The sequence below is a fragment of the Falco rusticolus genome, chromosome 15, assembly GCF_015220075.1.
Source record: "Falco rusticolus isolate bFalRus1 chromosome 15, bFalRus1.pri, whole genome shotgun sequence".
In the NCBI taxonomy this organism is placed as follows: domain Eukaryota; kingdom Metazoa; phylum Chordata; class Aves; order Falconiformes; family Falconidae; genus Falco; species Falco rusticolus.
Window position 1 is genome coordinate 20,237,296 of NC_051201.1, and position 23,876 is coordinate 20,261,171.

A 23,876-nucleotide genomic window follows, 5' to 3' on the forward strand; every position below is an offset into this window, starting at 1 on the left:
ACAAAATATGGACACACATTTGGAAAGGAGGAGGGAGATGGAGGGAACAGAACTGAGTAAGCTCACATGTTTTGGAAGAAGTTTGTGATTATTCTTCCCACTACCTGGACCAGCTCATTACTGCTTTCCCAACAGCAAGAAGTTAACTTAAAAAATGGAAGGGGAAACTATGATGTTCACAGCTAGTTACAGAGGTCAAGTATTTGCAGCACACACTACTGCTCTGTCTTTCCCCTCTTGCAGTCCTACATAGACAACTGCAATAAGAAACATTAGAGCTGTTTCAACAGACTCCCTGTGGCCTCAAAAAAAGAAGCAGCACATCTCCTCGCTGTAGCATATTGTTGGCAGTAAAAAAGCCCATGTTCTGTATCAGTTTTTATGATAAAAGCATCACATCAATAGGGACAGCAGGCTCCATAGCACACAGTGACTGATCAGTATGTGAGGAAGGATTGTGATACGGATTTTCTGAAATACATTTTTCATTGTTTGCTGGAATCATAAAATATGTCTATCAACAATTCTAATAGGAAATACCTAAAATTAAATAAGACACACACAGTACATTCATACAGTTTCATTCTCCTGATACAGCATAACAGTCCTGATTTGAAGCATGTGGACTGTTCTTCCCCTGTGTTGACTAACAGTTGGCTATCCAATTACAAATGTTTCAGTGTTTTATGGGCACACAAAATGTCTGCTTTTCAAAACCTTTTCAACAGGTACAGTTGTACTGGTGATACAAGCATAAAGAATAATCTCTATGAACAATCTTTTGAAACCCTACCAGAGTAATTACTTAAGCATGTCTACATTGAGAAGCTATTGTAAAATGAATTACACCAGAATTTAGAGCATAAGAGCTACTCTGCAACAACTCTTAGACCACACCTATCTTGAGGTTTGATTTAGCATACTTCTCTGAGGGAAAACAAACATTTTCCTCCATTTTTGCAACATAAGTAAACTTTGAAGAGTTAAATACCATGTTCTGCTTCTGAATGAGAAAATGGTAATTCACTGACTGAATTCCTGCAAGTTACTCATGTGCTGAAAACTGTTCTTTTCCGCACTGTAACTCAAAACACCACAGATTCAACATGTAACAACTCTGGGACTTGGTAGGATTTGTTTTATTAAAAACTAAACCCTGGATAAAAAATTACCATAGTAAATTTCAAGAAATACTTACATTCACAAGCAGCTGCTATGAGACGGCAAGCCAAATATGGAGGATCGCAAGAAGGGAAGAAAGGTTGAACTATGTAGTTAGCAAAGGTGATGGCAATAATTGCCTGACTAGTTGGCTCAACAATTAGGAGTGAGGTCCACAAACGAATAAAAGCGATGAAGCTCCCAAAAGACTCCAAAATGTATGCATAGCTGGCTCCTGACTTTGTAATAGTGGTTCCAAGTTCAGCATAGCAGAGGGCTCCAAAGACTGAAAAAATCCCTCCAATTGCCCAAATTATTAGAGACAATCCATAAGATTTACTGTAGATGAGAACTCCTTTGGGAGAGACAAAGATACCTGAACCGATCATGTTGCCTACTATAAGGCTTATCCCATTTATCAAAGATATTTCTTTCTTCAGTTGCATTGTATTTTGGTTTGCATCCTGCATTTCACAGCTGTCATTTGGATCTGTCCTGCCTGATTTACTGATGGGGTCGTATTCAGCCAGTGAACTATGTGACTTCGTACAATCTGTCCTTTCTCCCATTGTGGAAAGCCTGCGAATTCTTCACGACTCCAAATTACAATCTGAAAGAAAATACAGACAGCTGAAATCATTATAAAATCTTTTATTCAGGGACTTTCTTCCCAAATCTTCTTTCCACTTTTTTACCTTATGATTTACAAATGTAAACTAAGAAATTCCCTTTTGTTGTTTCACATGTTTTCTTACACAAAGGTAAATTCATGCATTGTTAAAATAAACAGAAAAAACAGTGAACACAGAGCAAGAGAAAAATTCCAGTACAATTTAAGCTAAGAAAGAAACTTCTACTTTTAGGTAAAAAAAAAAACCAAACCCCAAAAAACCAATCATGACCATAGAAAGGACAGAATTAAAGGATTCCAATGTTGAAAAGGAAGAAAGAAGAGATAGAAGCAAAGTGAGGCCATAGAGAAAATCAAGCACTGTAAGACCAAGCTGGAAGTTCAAATCCTGAACATAGATTTACTGCAGTACTAAAAAAATTAATCCGATTATTGTAATTGTACATGTAAATTACAAGTGATCTAGTAACAGGGTTGCACATGTTATTAATGCCATGTGAGCTCTTGCTAAGGGCAATATGAAGAGATACTCCAGAATCCCCCAATCCAACTTAACTGATCCTACAGTTTGCTCTCTCCCTGAAACCTTTCCTGGTTCTCACTGCCTCATTTCTGGGAGTTATCTAATCCAAATTCCTCCATTAGTAATTGTGTTTTACAGTACTTAAGAACACAGAAATGAAATAAACTTCTGCTGCTGCTTCAGAATTGACTATTTGGAAAAGAGCCACCTTCTTCTCAAGTCTCCATAAAATTCTCCCATGCCTTCCAAAAGCTAGTTACTACTAATAACATTTATTAGCACAAGAATATACCGATAATCAGCAGCAATTCTGAATAAGGCCCATTTTATAGAAGTTCAAGTAAGAAATAATCTATTTCTATTTCTATTATATACAAGACAAAGAACAGTCTTGTACATTAACCAGCTTCAATTGCAAATGTATCTTTGATTACAAGGTTATCAGCTGCATAAAGAATACGCCCTACATAATTACCAGAATGCACTACCATTCATTTGTCCTGAGCCTCATTAAACCATCAGTGTATACTTTAGCCATCTACTATAGAACAGAAAAATTAAAAAGTCTGGGTCAATTAAAATACAGCAGCTGACCTATCAGAGGAAAAAATAAAGGGTCAGCACCTTGTTGGGGTAACACTAACTTTACAAAAGATTTTGTTATTCCAACAGTAAACTTGTCACCTAAGAAAACAGGTAACTGAGTATGAATTTGAAATATGCAGTCACCCAAACTACATTATGTGTCTATGCATCTAGTGACATATGAACATGCAAGATTTTGCTTATACAGTTAGAGGCATACCTTTATGGAGGGAAAGCTTAATAACCATACTCTTACTTTGTTACCTGTACACTACAGTACAGAAAAATCTGACTTGACATCCCTGAACCATAATAGTTTTAAAGATATGAAAATGATAAAAGATTATTTTCAATCAATAAAAACGTAACTCCTACTGAAATGGAGTTCAAATCATTTACTAAAACACATCACATCATTGCATCTCCAACTCACTAATCTTCTAGCTTTTTCCACATTAAAACAGACTATGTTATTTTAAATAATGCAAAATTAGATTCTCAATCTGTTTAGTCAGATGCCTTCTGATTTATTTTCCCCTCAACATTCAAAGAAACACTTTAAAGATGTTAACTAAATACATGTTTTATCATTTATACATGAGTCGATATCTTACCTAGTGTCATACATACATCACAAACCATCAAATTCCACACTTCCAATTAGCCTAAAAATTTTCAACTTCCCAGAAACTAAACTCAGTTATTTCAGAACTTAAAAGCTTGAGTGCTATAATGATGCATCTCCAACAAAATTAAACTCATTAGGAGAGAGGGATCCATGCAGTTTCGACAGATGAGATGCCCAAAACTGCAAAGGAAAACAAAAGTAAATTCACCTCACTGGTTGTTACCAGTTCTCCTTGTTATTTACTCTTCCATCTATCTTGCATCTATCTCTTCATCCGTAAGAAGTGGATTTAAAAAAACTATTTGTGACCCATAAAAATAATGTTCCAACTCCAAATTGAGTCTTTCCATTTCTGTTTTGACTCTGACAGGACACTAGTTGCAAATATATTTCAGAAGGCAAATCACTCTGAACAAATGTCAGTGGAAAAAACCAAGAATACTACAGCTATTCTTATGACGTTCAGTTTGAAATTATGCCATGGTCATTCTCAGCCCTTCCAGCTAAAGGATTAAGCTGAGTAACATGTTAAGAACTGCCTCAAGGATGTACAACATCATTTTGGTGATAACCACACACTTTACAATTTCTTACTCCACATATCCTAACCATCATTGCTGTTTCCTCCTGGAACACTTCTCAAAGTACAACTTGTTCAGCAGCATAAACATTACCTCGAATACTCAGGCATTTCGATGATTTGATTTGATTCAAATCAATGGAATCATTTAAATCAAATATGATGTGTTCACACACAGGCAGTTTTGCAGTAAGAGTCACCCTGATTTACCTCATTGGTCTTAAGTTCAGAGGTACATTTAATTACCTGTAACTACGAACCCCGTCATTGCTCAGATACCTTCACCTCAAACAGCAGCACGTGACTGTATACAATTTTGTTACCGATGACCTTGACAGTTTCTTGCCCTACTCTACCCAGGAAAGAACAACCACAGCCTCTCTCAGCCTAGCTTTTGTCCCCCAATACTCTGTCTTCCTCTCCAAGTCTGCCTTTGTTATTCCTAGCTTCAGATACCTGCTGACAACTAGGATTTGCGTGAAGGTATGTGCAACAGCTCACTCAAGATTTGGCATTTCATTCTCTTCTCCAGCCTTGTTTGGTTTGTATCCTTAAAGCCTTTATAAGGGCAGGAATTGTTTATCTGCCCAAGTCCTGTGTCTTATTACACCACCTCTATGACTGAAACATAGGCAGTTTTTTTCCTACAAGTACTCCACTTAATCGTAACTGAAACTCAACTCAGCAGCTTTGACCAATCAAAAAAACCCACCTCAAAATCAAACTACAAAGGAGAGCAGAAGCTAGACAGAACTGAAGCTATGTCAAGATTAGCAATACAGAGAAAAAAACCACAGATATTACAATCCATGATTCTATCACAAGACCATTACTTCAGTGAAAACAGAAGATGGGCTTGGTAGAGAACAACAAGAGATGAATAGTATATATTTTTTAACATACAACAATACTGTAATACTGCAGCTAAAAACAGTGTTAGAATGATCTCTAATGCTGCCAAAGCCATGCCGCAGGACTGTTACGGCTAATTCAGGCTTATGCCTTTGCACAAGTTAACGTGGATTTCCTCATCGTTCACCCTTGTGCAATACAGTGTCTTAAACTCTATTTTTGCTGATCATTGCATCTGTGAGGAATCTTTTTGCTGATACGCATAAGATTTTTGTACTGAAATGACACTGCTGTTGGTACAGAAAGCTTTGATATGAAACCAGGACACAGTGACCTGAAACTAGGATCACTTCATTGTCTCACCAAAAATATATAATTCTGATAAGGCCTATCACACTTTGGCCATGCACCAAAGGAACTAATGAAGGTTAATATGCAGCTGGCAAAGTATTAACACTGCATTACAGGGTGGCTTTCCTTTAAGGAAGGGAAAGAGGAATCATGTGCTAAGATCCCTCTCTCACACTGAGCAGGACAGCAGCTGACCTGTCATTTGTTCAACTTGGGGTGAACCTGCAAGTGTGTTAATGACCAATGTGAAATACCAAACTGCTAAAAGCTTACTATGCTTTGCTACACTTTTATACGACATCTGCTCATTAGCAAAGATTTCTTGTTCTTGCTTCTGTCTTCCACAGTTGTCTTGATTGCATAAAACATCTCTAGTTGTGACATAGTTTTACATATATATTTTGACTGTTCACATATACCAGCTGTAAAACTCCTATTTCTGAACACAATGATGGGCCCTTCTGCTAAGAATCAAGATTGCTGTACACAGGCAAACAGCAAAACAGTCTTCAGGGAGTTAAGCACTAACAGAGCAAAGGTTGTAAGGCCCTGAAATGCCTATTCCTTGCAATGTATATATTTAGGCACCTCACAGTTTGAACATTTATGGGAAAGTTTACAGTTTGTCTAGCATGCAGTTTTCTCATTTCTGGTGAGAAGAATCACTTCCCTGCCATACATACAGTTAGACAGGAAGCCCTCGCAACAAAAGGAATTCCCAATGTAAAGATTTCATCTGTTCAACCGTCTTTTTGTGCTTGCATAGGCAAATGCACCAACTTTAGCACTATAAAACACAACACAAACCTTCAATCAAATAGAATTGGTTGTAACATCCATTTTTTTAAAAAAAGGACAAGGTATGTTTATCATATAAAAAGGCATGCAAAAGAAGTTGTCAATTATTCATTTGATAGTACCTCAGTGACTGCAGTAAGTTCTGACTATACACACCTGTGACACAGCTGTACAAGAGATGTTCTACAAATACTATTCACATGTTCAGACACATCCTGAATAAGACTATGAACATTAAATGAGGCAAAGAGCTATAATCAGCTCACAAACAGATATTAAGTTACAACGCTTCAGAAACTTTTCAAAATTTCCTAAAGTAGCAATCCTAGACAAACACACCTCAGAAATATTAAGCTAGATTCTAAATCAAGTCACGTCAAAGTTAGGGAACTGTGCTAGCTACAAGTGGAAAATAACATGGCACTATATCTTTCACACATAATTTATTTTTATATTTCCAAGGGAAAAAAAAAAGAAGCAAGCTCACAACAAGGGACTTTGCAGTAGACAGTCTTGATTTAGACAGGACTGAGGTTGGGAGTGCACCAAGCAGCTGCAATGAGGGGAATATGAGGTGAAATTTATATAATAAGCCCCAGGTAAAGGCAGAAGGGACAATTACAGAGTTTGTTAAAATAATCTTATTTTTAATGCTGGGGGACAAAAGAGGAAATATCTCAAAAAGGGGAGAAGTAATGTCAAAAGGCACATGCTTACCTACAGATCTATACCCATGTGTAGTCCGCAGCCGTAACTTTTAACACCTACTCAGACTGCATTTAATCTAGCACTTAAAAAACACATAAACAATCAAAATCGCCACCACACACCGGTAAGCAAAGACACGCTTGCCTGAGAGTATTGCTAAACCCACTTCAGTTCCCTGCGGTAGCTACTTAACAAAGGAGTTATAATTACATGCACCCACCATCAAATCACATCCTGGTATAACCCGACCTGTGTACCAACCCTCATACCCGCTTGCTGCCAAATTAAATAAAACACGTGGCTCCACAAAACCACCCTCCAGTCGCGCTGTGCAGGACACGACGGGCTGTCGCCGGCGGGAACGGCGTGAGGAGACCGGCCCTGACTCCTGTGAGGAGACCGCGCCGCGCCGCAGGAGGGAGACTGGGGGTCACTTCGCCCCTCGGTGGCCGCTCCTCTCTCCCCAAACGGCGGTTAACTCTGTTCTCCGTATAAAATAACCCAGGTTCAGGCATATTTCACGCCTCCTGGACAGCCCCGAGAGGGAAGCGGCTGCCCCACGCCTCAGGGCTGAGCTCCCCACCCCAGGGCTGAGCGCCTTCCCTGTCGGGGCTGAGGCACCCGCAGGTGCTGCTGCTGAGGCACCCTTTAAAAGAAAAAAGTAAGAACCAGCATTTGTCGCGCTGTCACCCCGCACACCTGCAGTCGAGCCGGATCGCCGAGGCCGTCAGCCCCGGATGCTGCGAGGGAGGCGACGGCCCGGAAACCTCCGCGTAGGGCGCACGCTGCGCCCAGCCGGGCTGCCCGCCGCCCCGGCAGCCTCCCCCCGCAAGGTGAGAAGGAGACCGCGCCTCGCCGCGCTGCCGGGGCTCCGCGACACCTCCCCGCCGGCTGTGGCGGCGCGGCCGCCCGCGTTACCTCCGCTCCTGCCGGCCGCGCCGCGGCGTGTCCCGGGGATGCTCGGTCGTTGCCAAACGACACGTGATGGCGGCCGCCTCCGCCCCGCCCCACGGCCCCGGGCCCGCCGCCGCCGTCTCCCCTCCCCGGCAGGAAATCGCCACTGTCTCCCGCCTTCGTCTGCCTGAGGGAGACGCCGCAGGGCCCGGCCTCCCGCCCAGCCCCGCCGGGTTTACCTCAGCCCCGCCGCGCCCTGTGGGTGAGGGGGGCGGCGAGCCCTTTCCCCCGCGCGGAATGGGCGATCGCGGCTTGCCGGCCCGGGAACCATCCTCCCCCTTCTCCTCAGGCACAAGATGGAGAAGAGGCTTAGCGCTGACGGTACGAAAACGGCGGCTTCTCCCAGCCCGGGCTCAGCGGAGGGGCCATGGGCCCTGAGGGGGAGGCCACACGGAGCCCCTGCGAAACCCCGCGGGGTGACACGGCACCGCCTCACAGCCACATGGGTTTGCTCGAAAATGAGGAGCCCAAGAGGGTCGAACCCCATAAGTCTGGTGGTATTTTGGGTTATGGCTACTAGGTGTTAAGTGCCAGCCGTAATGGGTATGGAAATACAATGGGAACCGCTAAAGTACTACTGTTAGTATGTGCCAGCCCTCAAGAGGGGCACAGCCACACCCAAAACTTGGCTCCAATAAAACACATCTAGTGGATCACTCAAAATCGTGATTAAAAGTGCCCCGCGGTGTCTGAAAATAATTCGCTGTTCATCAGACTTTTATCTGCGGTAGCATGAGGAAGGCTTTCTTGTTTGCCTTCCTCTACCAGGTTAATAGGTTTAGCATGTCTTAAGCCAATGAACTCCAGGCTGCGGTCCCTTATAATGTTCTTTTACTGCCCTTTTTGCTGTTCCCTGCTAGGCAAAGAGAAGGTCAGTGTCTGGAGGGGCAAACAGGGCTCAGGAGACGTGGTAGTCTTTGTCTAGCTCAAAACAATCTAATTATCCCTCCCCCCGGTGCATGATTATTATCTACAGTCTCAAACAGATGAGTCAGAGGTGGAGTTTTTCAATAGGATATCCTGGGGTAAAAGCCTTAGGGGCAAAAAAGAATTATAAGGTTGTAAAAGAACAGGGAAAGGCAAACTATGCACTGTAATAAATGCAATGGTGGAGTCCAGCTCTATTGCCCCGAGGCTTACATTTCTATTTTCCATACCACTTCCTCTTTCAAAGCTTGCACGTTTTATCCAGGAGGTTGGGTTTTTTTCTTCATTGTCACAGAGACAATCAGTATACAAAGCAACTGCTGCCTTCCTCTGTATCTCCAGATACTCATTACATTGTGTTTGGACAACAATGAATGAAGAAAGTATTTTTTGTTAGCAGTTGGCTTTTAAAGTGCACATTATGGGAGAGAACTGCATTAGACTTAATTTCCAAATTACGTAGCACCATAGCAAAATGAACTGGCATTTGCAGGTCATAATCTGAAGGAGCCTGATCATCTCAGCTCTTCTATTATCTTTGTTTCAACCTTTTGTTTGGCTTTTGTCGGGTTTAGGTCTTACGCAAGTACATGTAGAGGTAGTACACTAAATCTGTTACCTCCTGAAACTCCTGACAAGTTGCAAAGCAGCAAACAAAACCAGTCTGCCTTTGGGAGTTTAACAGCCCGGACACACAACTTCTTCATTTTTAAGCCACTTAGAACAGATAGAAGATACAAAAATATAGAAGACATCCCCGGGATACGACTCAAATTTCTACAATATTAAACTAATTGATTGCCATTATAAGAATGATATGAACCAGAAAGCAGTTATTAGATGGTAATAAGGTTTATTCATTGTTACAGATATTGGTAGTGTTCTTTTTTCTCTAACACGGCATCTTTCAGGCAGATGGATACTTTGCAACAGTTGTGTTGCACATTAATAAAAAATGGATTGACTGTGAATGTGCAAGATGCAGCTGAATTCAGTTGTTGCTAGACTGCCTTTTAAGCTCTCTCATAAATTGAAACTACTGGAGACAACAGTCATTCCTCCAAAAAATGGACTCATAAAATGTGAGCTAATTATAAAATTGCCTTTAGGAACAAGAAATAGGTGGGAGCTGAAAAGATACAGGAAACAAATTATTAGGCATGTGCTGAAGGTATAAAGGATGACATTTTATTTTAGAACCTTGAAAAAGATTTATTGGAGAACACATCCATTTGGGGTTTTCAGAACCAAAGTTCACCCTTTGAATTCTGAACATTTACAGTACTGTAGAGGTTGGTAAGAGACCCAAGTTAGGACATCATCATAAGACTAGACAATGTTTCTAAAGTGTTTGCAAGTGACCAGAAGCAAACTTCAGAATAATAATCCAAATAAATATTTTTGTCCATTTTGGCAGGGTTCATAATTTTATAAATTACTTATTCTATTTTACTACAGAAGCCAAAGGTAAGTCTGAACTCCTTATTTTATTTCTTCTCTTCTTGCTACAGATGACGTCTACAAACTGTATGCCTCATCCCTTATCCTCCATAAATGGCCACTGGTAAGTTGTGTTTATACAGGAGTGTACATTCTCTAAGCCTAGCAGAGAAAAGCTAAAAAAAATACTTTGTTTCCACTATGATTTTATCTGATACTAATTTAATCAAGTTAAGATCACATCTCTTTTAGCTAGTGATAACAAAGTCAAACCGAGTTTTGGTAAGTCTGTGAGTTTTGCTCCATCTGCCTTTTTTTTTTTTTTATCTGCCTAATATTTCCACTTAAGTACGTCTTGGAGAATGTAATTTGACTCAAAAAACTAGACGACTAAACAGATTAAATACCCTTAAACAAACCAAAATTGAACTTGCATCAGACTAAAGGAAACAGAATCCACAGGATATTCATTAAATGGTTTTGGAACATGACAGAGCCAAGGTAAAAATTGCAGTTAAATCCAAGTGAATCTGAAGCCCAGTCATCGTGCTTGTTAGCAAGTTCATTCTAGTGTGCAGGGTGAGTTTGAGTATATACTTAACTGCATAAGTCCCCGAAGAATGTGTTCCTTATGCACTTAATCCAGGGAAGAATGAGCATGTACTGAGCGTCTGAAAGGTCAACATTGAAAGTGTATGTGGGAAAATTACTTTGGGGGGGGAATTAGAAAAACTGAGACCTAATAGAAGCATAGTATTACAGAAAGTTTTAAGGGTAAAATACAGTTACCACTTTCAGGATGGTTGACATACACAAAATCTACCTTACCACGGCTCCTTGAGCAATGCACCCTGCCGTTTTAGCCCATGCTGATAGGAGTAATGGAGGGTTGAGTAGAGTGGAGACACTGCGGCCAGGCTCCATCGTACTCCTTGCAGGGATGTGAACTTGATGGTGTAGTGCAGCTGAGGAGATGTTCGTGCAGCTGAGGAGCTGTTTGCTGCTGAGCCCACAGTTGTGGTGAAATTGCTTTCCTGGGATGAGGTGATCTCATTGTAATACTAATGCACACCTCCATCCCAAAGTTTCCTGCCTCCAAGGTACTGCCACACCTCATTGGGCATGTGATACCAATCAGTAACAAAAATATATATGACTAAAGTCAATGAAGCTCCACCTAAATGTAAAGAAAATGGATGGTCTTGGACTGAAATAAGTCCAAAAGGGGGAAATTGTTGTCTACACTCTTGAATTGCCAAACTCTGCTTTAGAGTTTAACTATACGTTAAACATTTCTGTGCACAAAGTTTAGGTCGAGCTGACCCACCCTCTAAACTCATCAAAATTTATGATTGGAAGGACTTCTAATCAAGGGAGTCAACCTTGGGAAACAAAGAGCAGGTGGGGAAAAGAACACCATTATCTAAATTAGGCAGAAAGAAGCCTCCAAGTGAGAAAGTTCTGGCCAAGCTGATAAGGTGAAAGTAGGACAAAGGTAATTGTGGTAGTGGGAGATTGGGACCTCCAACTCAAATAGCCCACCCAAAAGAGGCCAAAACCCCACTTGGAGAGTATGTGTAGTTAGTAAATACTTCAGTACTGCTATCTGAGTACTTATTTACATTAGAAGCAAGAAATTTCTAACCGGTCCTGTGTATGGTGATGAATGTGCAGTTTACTATGAAGTATAAAAAGTAAGCAAAGGAGGGGAAAAGTCAGGGAAGACTCTGTTGTAACTTCTGGGAGCAGCTGACAGGCTGAACTGTCTTCTCCCCCATATGGATGCCTACTGGATAAGAACTTTTCTATGACTAATTCATGCTAGCTGTTATTAGGTGTATTGTTTTAAACTTGGTTTGCAGTCACCGGCAATCTTTAACCTTATTCTGTCACAGTCTTGCATTTTGTATAATAAAGTTCTTCAGCTGAAGTTCATTTTGTATAAATCTCCAGAGATCTGAGTAGTTGTTGTAAGGGATTTGAGTCAGTGATGCTGTCAGCAGGGGTCCCTGTATAGGTCAGTGGAATCACCCTCCCATACGGTGGGCTGTCAAAACACAGGTAGCAAACAGGCTGGTCAGACACAAGGGTCTCATCTTTCTTGGGAAACTGGCAGGCTGATCAAATATAAAGGGTAGCAAACTGGCTGGTCAGACACAAGGGTCTCATCTTTCTTGGGAATCTGGCAGGCTGATCAAATATAAAGGGTTTGAGGAAACCCCTCTTCTTAATGTGACTCTGTTTTGTATACTGAGTAGTACTCATTGCTGCATGGAATTTATGCTATTAACATAGAGATGTTGCTTCTAGCCATGTGTTTGAGAGTTGACGTTGGTTCCTCTTCTGAGATTTTACCATAAAAAGTAAGTATTAGGACTACTTTCATGCTTCTTTTGAAATGTATGTTCTGAGGACACGGGAGTTATTTGTAGGGATCATAAAATAATTTGGGACAGTAAATCTGTGGCTTTAGGAAGATCCCAGCAAATGACAATTTTTAGAAGTTCTTAAAAGCAGAGATTCTTTTTAGTAGTTTTCAGCCTTCATCATCTCAAACAGTGTCAACCATGTACTTGGTAGGCTTTTACAAGAGCAACAGAAACAGTTAACAAATAAGTGTAAGTGCCTGTTTCTTTTCTTTGATTAAAGCTGAGTGAATTTGTTTACAAAAACAAATTAGCTGATCGTTTGCCCCTTCTTTTTACATCCTCTCCCCGTCATACAAACTTCTGCTGTAGGTGGTTTAAGCAGAGTAAGTATTACTTACAAATGAGAGTGACTACAAGCACCACAATGCTAGGCAATTAAAAAAAAAAAGTCTAAATTTAGTCTTCTAAATTTATCTTCCCCTGCTCCAAGCTGGATGTCTCCTCCTACTCCACTGGCTTTCAGCATTTGCCTGGCTCTGGCACTTGCCTGACCCCCTCTGTGAAGCTATTCTGCTCACTAAGCTGGCAGAAAACAAGACTTTTGCAGAGATTAGGTTTTTACTATAATAATCACAAAAGTAAAATTGTGGAGTAAGCCAGGTGCAGAGAGAAAAGGAAGAGAAGGTAGTGGAAAATGTTGCTTTAACAACCAGAAACTGTGGGATGGCTCTGTCTCATCCAACTGCACTCTTTCTAAAATACGCTGAAGATTAATATTAGGCCTTTTATGGAAAACTTGTTTTTTCTATACTGCAGGTTTTTAAAACAAACTGTAAAATAAGCTTTAACATCCTATCTTTTATTTTTCCTATCTGGTTCTGTTCCTTTTCGGGTACCTTTTTCTTTTCACTGCCTTATCTACTCGCATCACAGTTTATTATGTACTTATACCTATCTTTGTTGCACATGATTACAAGCTCTTTTTGTGCAGTGCTGCAAAGCAGAAGTGGGAATAGATTATCTTCTAAAGTCTGGGCAAGTTTTCAAATGTCATCAATAAAAGTTTGCTAGGAGAGCAAAGAAACAACAGCAAAAATATCCAAAGCTTCAGATGAATTTCAAAGGACTCCAGTATTTTTTCAGCATGATTTTAATTAATGCCCCAAACTTTCTATTTTCATTTTGCTTTTTTTTTTTTTGCTACTGTAATCTTCTCTATTACAAGTGGAATGTCTTTTTTTCCCAGTCAGTTTTGGGGGGTTATTTGGAAAAAATAATCCTTTATAGTCATGTTTATTTTTAAAAAAATAGTTTGACTTAATTTTTTAGACAACTAAATCATTCAACTCAGATTCAACTAAATCTGAGACCCTATCCTTTGATAATACAAATTGTCTTATCTATGTTGAATTAACTTCATAACGATCTGGCTATTTATTAATGAGAGTGGTGAATCATTGGCTTAATTTTCTTGGAAAACAACATAGGAGTTAGAACCATTGTTTCACCAAGACTTAAAAAACTGCAGGGATTTTTAAAGATAATGCTCTTTGTCTGTGTCTGTTTTGAAGGCTAATAAAAGTGATTATGCATTAAAAAAAAAGTTATAAAAAATAGCTTCTTAAGGATAATTTGTTTTTCCTGTTTCAGGTCCCAGCTTAGTATGTGGGTATGCATAGTTTATTAAGTCCTTGGTGGTTGCATTTATAACCCAGTTTCACAGTATTTAGATAAATATTCTTTGGATGAGACAATTTGAAAACATCTGGGGTTTTTTTATGTTACGCAACTTTCAGCCGTCTAATACAACTGCTCAGACTTTCTTGAAAACAGCAAAGTTCCTTTCTGTTTACATATTCTGCTGTATCAGTCAGTCCTTTTTTGATACACTTTCTTCGCTTGTGATACCTGTGTGTGTCTCTGATTAAAAGCAGTATGGGAGATGAGAAGATTCTGATAATACTTGCCAGAGGTTACACTGATACCCTATTTACAAGCAGCTAGTTACTAGAGGCTGAAGCCAATGTCATCATTTTGTTTTTATTATCATGCTGAGTCCAAACTTTGCGATTTAAATTCAACCAGATGTTCCTTAGCAGTTACTCTGAATTTAGCATACTACAGTACAACCCCATCAGTGCTGACCCCACTGATGCAGCGTTGCATTTAGTGCCCTCCTGTTACTTTTCTCCTAATTACTGAATTACCCTGAAATGTTTGTACAGTACAAATAGATTTGTATCTTTTTTTAAAGAGTTCTGTTTTATTTAGAGAACTTCTAAAAGCACAATACTTTACAGTAGTGGGAACAGGCTTTGAGTGAATGGATGATAAGGACAGCCTTTATTCCCAAAACTTTCAGACCTCTGCAGGATTCTGTAGTTGTATTTGCTCCAAATATAGGCTGTCTTAATTTAAAAGTAAATTTTTCTAAAACATAAACCCAAAGATCTTTCTGTTCAGATTCCTGTGCAATGTATGCAAATCAAATATGTCTATGCATGTTGACCTGAATGAATACATTTTGCCTATAAAGTGAACAGATTAATGTGTACTCCTTTAAACACATGGAAATAGTGACAATTAAACAAGTTTTATTTATTAAATTGATACAGCATAGGCAGTCTGTAAAACAAACAAAACCATATTGTTTCACAAATAGATCAGAACCTCTTTGGAGTTTTTGCTGAGTACTTGCGCAAGGCTTGGTCAGTCTTCCATGAGTAAGATTTTCAGAATGTCTAAATATTTAAAAGTAGACCTTAAAAATTGAGATGTGAAATATTTTAACGTTAAGAGATTCTTGAAGATTAGGGAAATTACATTTTATTGAAACATGGGAAGATTTATTGCCCGTCCATTTGCCTTTGCAGTAAATAGGATAGCCCTATTAATGGATTTAGTTTTTTGTCTGCCAGCACAGTTGCTCCAATTTCTAATCCATTCTTTGCTAATATTAGAAAGTATTCAGCCCTAAAATTAAAATTATGGTTGGCTTTGCTAACATTTTAGAAATGATTTCTCAGCAGTCTATTTGTGTGTGTTTTGCACTTTGCTCCTTTGTTCCATGCTTGGCTCTTGATTACTTGGTGCATAGTGTCCCACAGAGCAAAGCGTAGTGGACTAATTAAAAACTACCAAGAGTTTCCCGAGTTATGCAAGATCCCCACAACTATGAAAAGCCTTTTCAGCTTCCCAGTCACATACTGTGAAGTGTCATAAATCAAACTTTTGACAAAACACTCAAAGCTATGCTGCAGATACTTGCAGGTATATTTTAGTTCCGAAAGGAAGTAGTTGCTTTAAAGTTTACAGCTGTTTTTTTTCAGTACCATTTTTCTTAGTTTAAATCCCACAAGCTATAGGAGCATTTTGAATACCACTAACATTGATTTAATGAGGCACGATCACTTACGCAACATTGGTGATGTTGTCTTTATTTTCACAAGAATCTGGACAAGTAAGTGAAGTGAGAGCAAGCACTTGGGCTTCTGTGTCAGAGCTCAGGCAGTATGATGAAGGAAACTAAACCTCATGAGTGTCATATTACTGCCTGTGGAGATCAGGGAGATATTTTTACCTCTGTGTCACTAGTATGGGAACACTTGGAAGACAGACCTCAGCTTATTTTGAAACTGTAGGAGTTGGCTAGGTTATATTGTTAAGGTGGGTCATCAGTGTCATCTCATGCAACAGACTTTATGGTTGGAGTCTTGTAACCATCCTCACCTCACACTTAGGTTGATCATGTAGGTTGCTCAGTGTCACACTACACAAACAACTCTTTATTTGTCCTTATTGCAAAGGACAAATTCTATTACTAAAGTGTTCTATTACTGGAGAAATTGTTCTTTTGGATTACTCTGTGCTGGAATAACATATGTTATGGTTGCCCATAATGTTTTGTCATTAAAACAATAAAAACCCATAGATTTACATTAGGTGATTGTGCTGAAACAATCAGAAGCTGTATTGCACACTCTTAGTGTTAAGTCCAGTATATACTGTACAGTACAATTACAGCTATGGAATCCTGATAATTATATTTTGTTCCTTAAAAAAGCTTCCTTTGTCCAAGAAAAAAAAAATCTGTGATTAAATAGGCAGCTGTAAAAACAGAGAAGAATAATCCTCTCTATGTACCCAAGCATGCCTTCAAGTAACAAATCTGTAGTGAACATTTACCTCTACAGTTACCACTACGCATATTAATTGGTACAGTTAATTGGCACTGTTATAAGTAGGAGAGGCCTGGCTGCAGTGCATGCACCTTCTCTTACTGAAGAGGAACATAAGGAACACTGAACAAGAAATGACAGCTTTCACTGCTGGGGGCTAGTTTGGGTGAAGAAACTGACGTTGCCACTGGATTTAAAAAAAAAAAAAAAAATCTCAGACCAGCTAAGAACATGCTGGACTTGGCAGTGCTAGGTCTACAATTGGACTTGATGACCTTAAAGGCCTTTTCCAATCTAAACAATACTATAATTCTAAAAAATGAATGAAACTGCTGTATAGATATACTAGTAATGGTATAGTAGAAAACATTCCTACTAAACACATTAAAATAAAATGAAATTCAACAGCCCTGTTATATTTCTCATACAGAACATGAAGTCACAGACTGTCCAATTATGTTTTGAAAGACATAATATAGATCAGCATCCAAATAGCTCTTATCTTGAATATTTCATTAATTCTATACCTACGTGAGAGCTTTCTGTAAAACGAATAAATTAGCAGCTTTGAATACCAGCATACAATTGATTTCATTGGAGAGAACAGGTTTTAACCAGAGATGCCTGTCTGCATTTGAACCAGCTCTGCAGGAATCGAAGCAGAAGGGAGGAGACAGGAGTATTGGCTTGTTTTGCGGAAAGCTTCCCTGAGTTGAAATATTTCTTTGGCTGTAAATCTTTGTGTCTCATACACGGTTTTGTAAAACTTGTCTGACACATGCAGTCTATCAGAAAAACAATCAAATTTCTGTGTGAGGTCATCCCAGTTCAGCACAAGTAACTTTCTATTTTTTCTATGATTTTGTTTGTATTTTAACATTGTATGTTCTAAGTTTTTCTTTACGTTCCTGTGGTTTCATGCAAAAAGAGGGAGGAAAATGTATTAACAAAAAGAAAATCCCATTGTAAAAATAGACAAAGGGGACAAGAGAAGATTCAGAGTAATAAAGAATATTAAATAGTTTAATTAATTTTTCTAAGTGAAAAAGATGATGTGTTTTAGTGGCACTCTCAGCAAACATTTAAGGGCTCAACAGAACTCTTGCTTGATAAAGATTGCCTTTTAATAAAGATGGAAAAGATCTTTGTTGTATTTGAGAGAAGATCAACCATGATCTGTAGAGAACTAAAGATGTAGGAGCACCTTCTTTTCTTTTTAAAATTCACAGAAACACTGTAGAGGGTGGAAATTATCTCCAGGGCTCTTTAATTCAGATTTTCTATATGCCATCTTCCTGGTAGCTCACTTGCTAAAAGGCATATGACTTCACAGGTAGATTTTAGTGAAACAGCCCTGAGCTACAGGGCAGTTATATTCGTGTCACGTAACTCCCAGCAAAAAGACATTAATTTCTCCTTTAAATCACTTCAGATGTTTGCATTTTGCATAAACAAACTGAACAGGCTAGGGGAAAATGCTTAGCAAATAATTGTTGTTTACATTAATTTTTTTCAACTAAAGAGCTGTTGTTCAGGTAAAAATCTTGCTAATTGCTCTGGGTGTGGGAAAGGAGTCTGTCTTTAAAATGTTTTTTAAATCTTTTTGAGCACCTGCTTGAAAGCCACTCCAGAATCATAAAGCTATAAGAACAGCCAGGTAGTCTGTACCAGGTCCTCTGTTTCATCACTGCATGTTCTCCAGGTCTGCTCCAAACTGTTACATGTTCCCTTGGTCTCCTCTTTGCTAGCCCAAACAAACACAATTTTATCAACTTGTCCTTACACGTCAGGTTTCCTCATCGCTTATCAGCCTTCCTCTGTCTTCTGAGCTCTCCTCAGTCCATGTTTAGAGCTGAGTACTATTTTCCAGCTAAAATGTTGCCAGCGTGGAATGGAAAACAATGGTTACTTTGGCACCTTGCACACACACAAGTGAACATGGCAGACACTCACCTCACAGTGTTTTCCTTCTAGTTTCCTGTTCTTTTGTGACAGGATGCTATCACAGCACATGTGAGCAGCATAAAGACAATTCTGTTCGGAACATATTTTGCAGCTATTCCAAGGTCAAAAGTTTCATACGTTTGGTTTTGTGGGATTTTTTTATTATTATTATTTTCCAGGTGTGTCCCTTAGTCATGTCTCTCAGGTTTTTTTTTTTCCCCCAGGTAACATTTTAATGAGCTGAAAAAAGCTTTGAGTCCTTTATAGTCAAACAAATATAATGTTGGTAGTCATTCTGTTAGCTAATATGAATGCTTTTCCTTGAAAACTAAATTAAGGACTAAATGTATAGAACTTTTGGAGTACAGGTTAGTTCTGAAAGGGTGAAATTCAGCTGCACTTCCTGCTTGTAATCCTATATGGAAAGTTCAAGATCAGCAGCTCGAAATAGGTGTTGAAATACTTCGGAATGCTGTCACATTTCAAGTGGTGAAGAAGTTTCTATTATAAGTTGCTGCCAATTTAATTCAGCCTGGTTGAAGGGGTCCACAGTTTCTTCAGCTGATGCATCTCTTATTTCTGTGGGAGAGAAGTCAACCTCAAAGCCCAGAGAAGATGGCAGTTTGAGGCTATAGATGTTGGTAACTCTTACTTGGAATGTATTCTTGGCAAAGAGAAATGAAGGCAGGACATAACAAAATCCTGATCACAAATTTCTGTCGTATCAGTACAAGAGCTAGAAATAGTAGATCTGAGCTTCTTGTCTACCATTTTTGTCATGTTGGGATTAATCAAAATGCAATGCTGCAACTGCCAGCAGCCTTTCTTCAACACATACTGAATTTAACTGTACAAGTAATGTATTCTTGCAGGTACACTAACTTTAATATAACTCATTCAGTATGTTCTTTTGAGACCTTGTCAAGTAGTTTAATTTATGGTGGACTTACCTTCAAAATGCAGTAGTTTTGTTTAACTCGGCTGACATACTAGCTGTCAAGTCAACCATGCCCTCAGCTCAGTAAAGGGAATGCAGTACTGGGCAAGGCAGGCAAGGGAGTACTTCCTTTGATAAGAAAAAAATCAAAACTATGCTAAGACACTTTGAGCTCCAGTATCATATTTTGCAAAGGGGGCAAGAAAAGAATGAAAGGGAATAAAGCACAAGGCAAGATTTCTTCACGCTTAAAAAATGCCAGCAGTCTTGGGGACAACATATAGTACTGGAGGAGAGCATAATTAATAGCCGTATAGCACTATAATCAATAAATAGCAGTAAAGAAACCTACATTCTCTGTGCCTGCCTTGATGATGTTTGGGTCCTTCCCTAACATACCAGTGCCACAATTATTTATATATGCACTTAACCTTCCTTACAAATCTTCACATGAATAGCTCAAGTAACTAAACCTGTGCAAGCATGAAAATGTTTTCAAGGTTAGGTAGAATTCAGACTTAAAACAATAAAATAAGAGTCCTTGAGGTTTAGTAGGTTTTGAGTAGTGCTTTAGGTTTTGTACATTTTAGACTACCTACCTGGTGTAAAATTCTTTTGTGCATGTTAGCAGTCCATAAATGCATTTTGTAAAATTTTGTAGATTAGTTTTTTATGGATATGCACTTTTTGTCTTCCTCTGTTGTTCTCTGGAACTCTTTTAACAGGCACTGGTGACAACTATTGAGTGGTATTTATATGCTCTCTACTGGAAGAACTAATCTCTTAGACATTTCATTCCAGTACCTCGGATTAATTTTCCACAAACTAACCTCCAATAAAATTCTAATGCAGACATCCCTACGTTGCAGGAAGTATCCCAGCTAAGATAAAAGTGTTGTATAGATAGGAAAAAGGGTGAGGAGCAGTAATCTTTTTAATAGGAAAAAGGGCGAAGGACAGTAATCATTTTACAAGTCAGCAAAAGATAGCTGCAACAAGCATCAAGAAGGAAAACATTACAATGAAGTCAGAAAAATAACCATCTGCCTACTCCACTTACTGTTCCTGTAATAAATCTAAATAGCTTAATAAAATTTGAATACAGTTTATAATTTTTAACATCTGTTAGTGCTAGGTTCTTCTTTCCTGACTAACTGCAAGAGAGAGTTTTACTAATCACATTGTATGGTCAGTCCTGAAGTGACTTCTTTTTATTATTCCCTTTTTCTGTTTTCTAGAGTTACCCATGTTTTACATTTCCCTCCTGGGACTCTAGACATTGCTCACATTCAAACTTTTCATAGATTCAAAGTTTCATAGATTCAAAGTTTCTTTCCATAGATACTAAAGAACAGTTTGATTCTTCTATCTTTACTCTTGCTTAGTGTTATTTATTCTTTATTGTTTTGTGATATCAAGAGAAGTGCAGAACACAGAAGCTATGACAACAGAAATCTTAGCTGATGAACTAGCTTGGGTACAAGCAGAATACCATAAGCTTTAAGCAGCTTGATGTTTCATATCAGTGATCAACACATTACATTAATATCTTTGTTACATAGCCAAAACATTATAGGCCTTACAAGGGTGTGTATTTTTGGTGAGACAAAATGAAATGATGCTAGTTTCAGGTCACTGTATTCTAGTTTTGTATCAACACTTTTTATATCAATAGCAGTTTCATTTCAATAAACTAGTAGTATCCCTACAAAACCCACCACACTTAAAGATTCCCAACAGCTGCAATTGTCAACAAACCCAAAAATGTAAATGTTTGTTTTACACAAGGGAGGGTTACCAGTTGGCTAGGTCAACTTAAGTATGTTTTATAGCAAAGGCTTTGGCAGTATCACAGCTAGTTATGACAATGCTTTTGTCCAAAGTATCAATACAAAACGCCTCAAACTCATGCATTGCTTTCAGCTCAGCAAGGTGGCAAAAATCTGGTTGTGGATGGACTTAATTATTTAATAACATATTTAAACGATTTTATTCAGGCTCTTTTGAACATGAAGTAACAAATTTGCCTTATATTTAAAAAAATAAAATTGGTAAGCACGATAGTAATAGATCAAACTCTATGGTAACATCCTATTACAAATACTTAAATTGGAAAGCTAAATATGAGAACAAAAATCTGACTGGAAAACCAGATAACTTGTGCTCCCATTGGTTTGATGCCAGTTCTGCAATTAACAGTTAAGACTGGGCTTAGGTCTTGCGTCCCAAGCAGGCAGCTGTTTCAAGAAACAAGCCAAAACTGTTTCTATGTCAAAAACATGACAAAAAATCAGCGTAGCCTGCCAGCTGGCACATCTTTCACAGAACTATAAAGTGTCCAGCAGAACAACTGAATGGAATAATTTTTGAAAGCTGATAATTAAGTTTCAACAATATTGCCAGTTTCTGTCTTAAAAGTCTGTAAGTATTTCCCACAGGCAAATGATTATCTGTTTTACTTTGATTATGCTTTCCAAAAAGGCAAGACACTACAACAGCAGTCCTTCTCCTCACAAGCAAGACATCCTTTTTTAGCAGAGATTGTTGAAAGTTCCCATTTAAAGTGTAAATTGGAAAAAATGCAACAGTGAAGTAGACATTTGGCTCCTTTAATAGGCAAAGCTATTGTCAACACATTCCAATAGACATTGCATTTAATTGTAACAATAGTTTATCTCAAGGCAGTCTTAAAGTTTAACGAATTTACATGTTTTTTTAAGAAAAGGGTTATGGTTCCAGCAGCATTATAGTATGTGATGTAACAAATTTCTATCTCTTAAATGTGCCTAGAAACCACATCATCACTGTATTTAAAATTGCAACCTGCCAGACTACTGAGTTTAATAAACAGTTTAAAACTGCAGAGGCAACAAATTCAACACAGGGAAACAGAATAACGTGGTTTTGCATTTGAAATACCTGTAGATTGTACAACAAGTTCTCACGTTAATATGAGTGCCATGAAGCTTGAAGGAATCCAACTATGCCTTCAAAAGACCAGCATTTTATATAACTGTATTTTCATTATAATTAAAATAATCTTGCCGCTTTCCTTTACAGTTGTACTGGTTTTGGCTGGAGTAGAGTGAATTTTCTTGATAGTAGCTAGTTGTGGGGCTGTGTTTTGGATTTGTGCTGGAAGCAGTGTTGATAATGCAGAGATGTTTTCGTTACTGCTGAGCAGTGCTTACACAGAGTCAGGGCCTTTCCTGCCCCTCACACTGGGGCAGCTGACAAAGGGATATTCCATACCACATGATGTCATGCTCAGCATAAGAAGCTGGGGGAAGGAGAAGGAAGGGGACACACACACATCGGAGTGATGGTGTTTGTCTGCCCAAGTAACCCTTACATGTGATGGAGCCTTGCTTTCCTGGAGATGGCTGAATGAGAAGTGGTGAATGAATTCCTTGTTTTGTTTTGCCTGTGTGCATGGCTTTTGCTTTACTTATTAAAAGTAAACTCAGTTTACTTTATAAAAAGTAAAACTCAGCCCGTGAGTTTTCTCATTCTTCTGATTTTCTCTGCCATCTCACCAGGGGGGAGCATGTGTGGCTTCGTGACTGTTAAACTATTAACAGTCCTTTTTGGCACCTGTGGGGCTTGGAGCGGTTTCAAGATAACAACAGAATTAATTGGAATGTGCTAGATTGAATTTATAGCTGCTATTACTGTTCAGCTATTAATTGACAGGGCTCTGTGGTTGCCATGGGGCTTGCTTGCCTTACTGTACGTTAGAGTCTAGTGCTTGCTAGTGTCTGCTTTCTGCTTTCACTGCTTGCTGTACTGCTGCCGTGGTTTAACCCCAGCCAGCAACTAAGTACCACACAGCTGCTTGCTCACCTCCCCCCTGCCAAGGAACAGGGAGGACAATCAGGAAAAACGCAAAATTCAAAGGTTGAGATAAGAACAACTTAATAATTGAAATAAAATAAAACAAACCCAATAATAATTGCAATGAAAAGGAGGGAGAAGGGGAGAGGAATAAAATCCAAAGGGAAAGAGGGAAAAAACCAAACAAAAAAAACCCAACAAGGGATGCACAATACAATTGTTCACCATCCGATGAGTGACGTCCAGCCAGCCCCCGAGCAGTGACTGGCAGACCCTAGCCAACCCCCCACCCCCCGGTTTATATACTGAGCATGACATTCTATGGTATGGAATAGCCCTTTGGCCAGTTCGGGTTAGTTGTCCCGGTTGTGTCGCTTCCCAATTTCCCAAGCCCCTCCAGCCTTCCCACTGGCAAGGTCTGAGAAGCTGGAAGTCCTTGACTTAGTATAAACATTACCAGGCAACAACTAAAAACA

At 39.0% G+C, this 23,876-nt stretch overlaps 1 protein-coding gene and 1 long non-coding RNA gene across 7 annotated transcripts in view; one reads left to right on the forward strand and one right to left on the reverse strand.

Moving 5' to 3' along the window:
• Positions 1 to 8,049, reverse strand: part of SLC7A6 (solute carrier family 7 member 6) — a 31,925-nt gene extending 23,876 nt beyond the window's left edge. Inside the window, exons 1-3 of one of the 6 annotated variants that reach the window (XM_037409425.1) lie at positions 7,736 to 7,780; positions 6,827 to 6,899; positions 1,199 to 1,771 (exon numbers count right to left, since the gene is read on the reverse strand). In XM_037409425.1, coding sequence (XP_037265322.1) covers positions 1,199 to 1,730 — 532 coding nt within the window. In that variant the 5' untranslated portion in view covers positions 1,731 to 1,771; positions 6,827 to 6,899; positions 7,736 to 7,780. The other 5 variants (XM_037409423.1, XM_037409427.1, XM_037409421.1 and 2 more) reach the window with 5 other exon arrangements.
• LOC119157979 overlaps positions 8,013 to 23,876 on the forward strand; it is a 58,981-nt gene continuing 43,117 nt past the window's right edge. The window contains exons 1-2 of the long non-coding RNA XR_005107728.1: positions 8,013 to 8,092; positions 10,210 to 10,262. This is a non-coding gene — a long non-coding RNA (uncharacterized LOC119157979). The remainder of the gene's footprint in view (positions 8,093 to 10,209; positions 10,263 to 23,876) is intronic.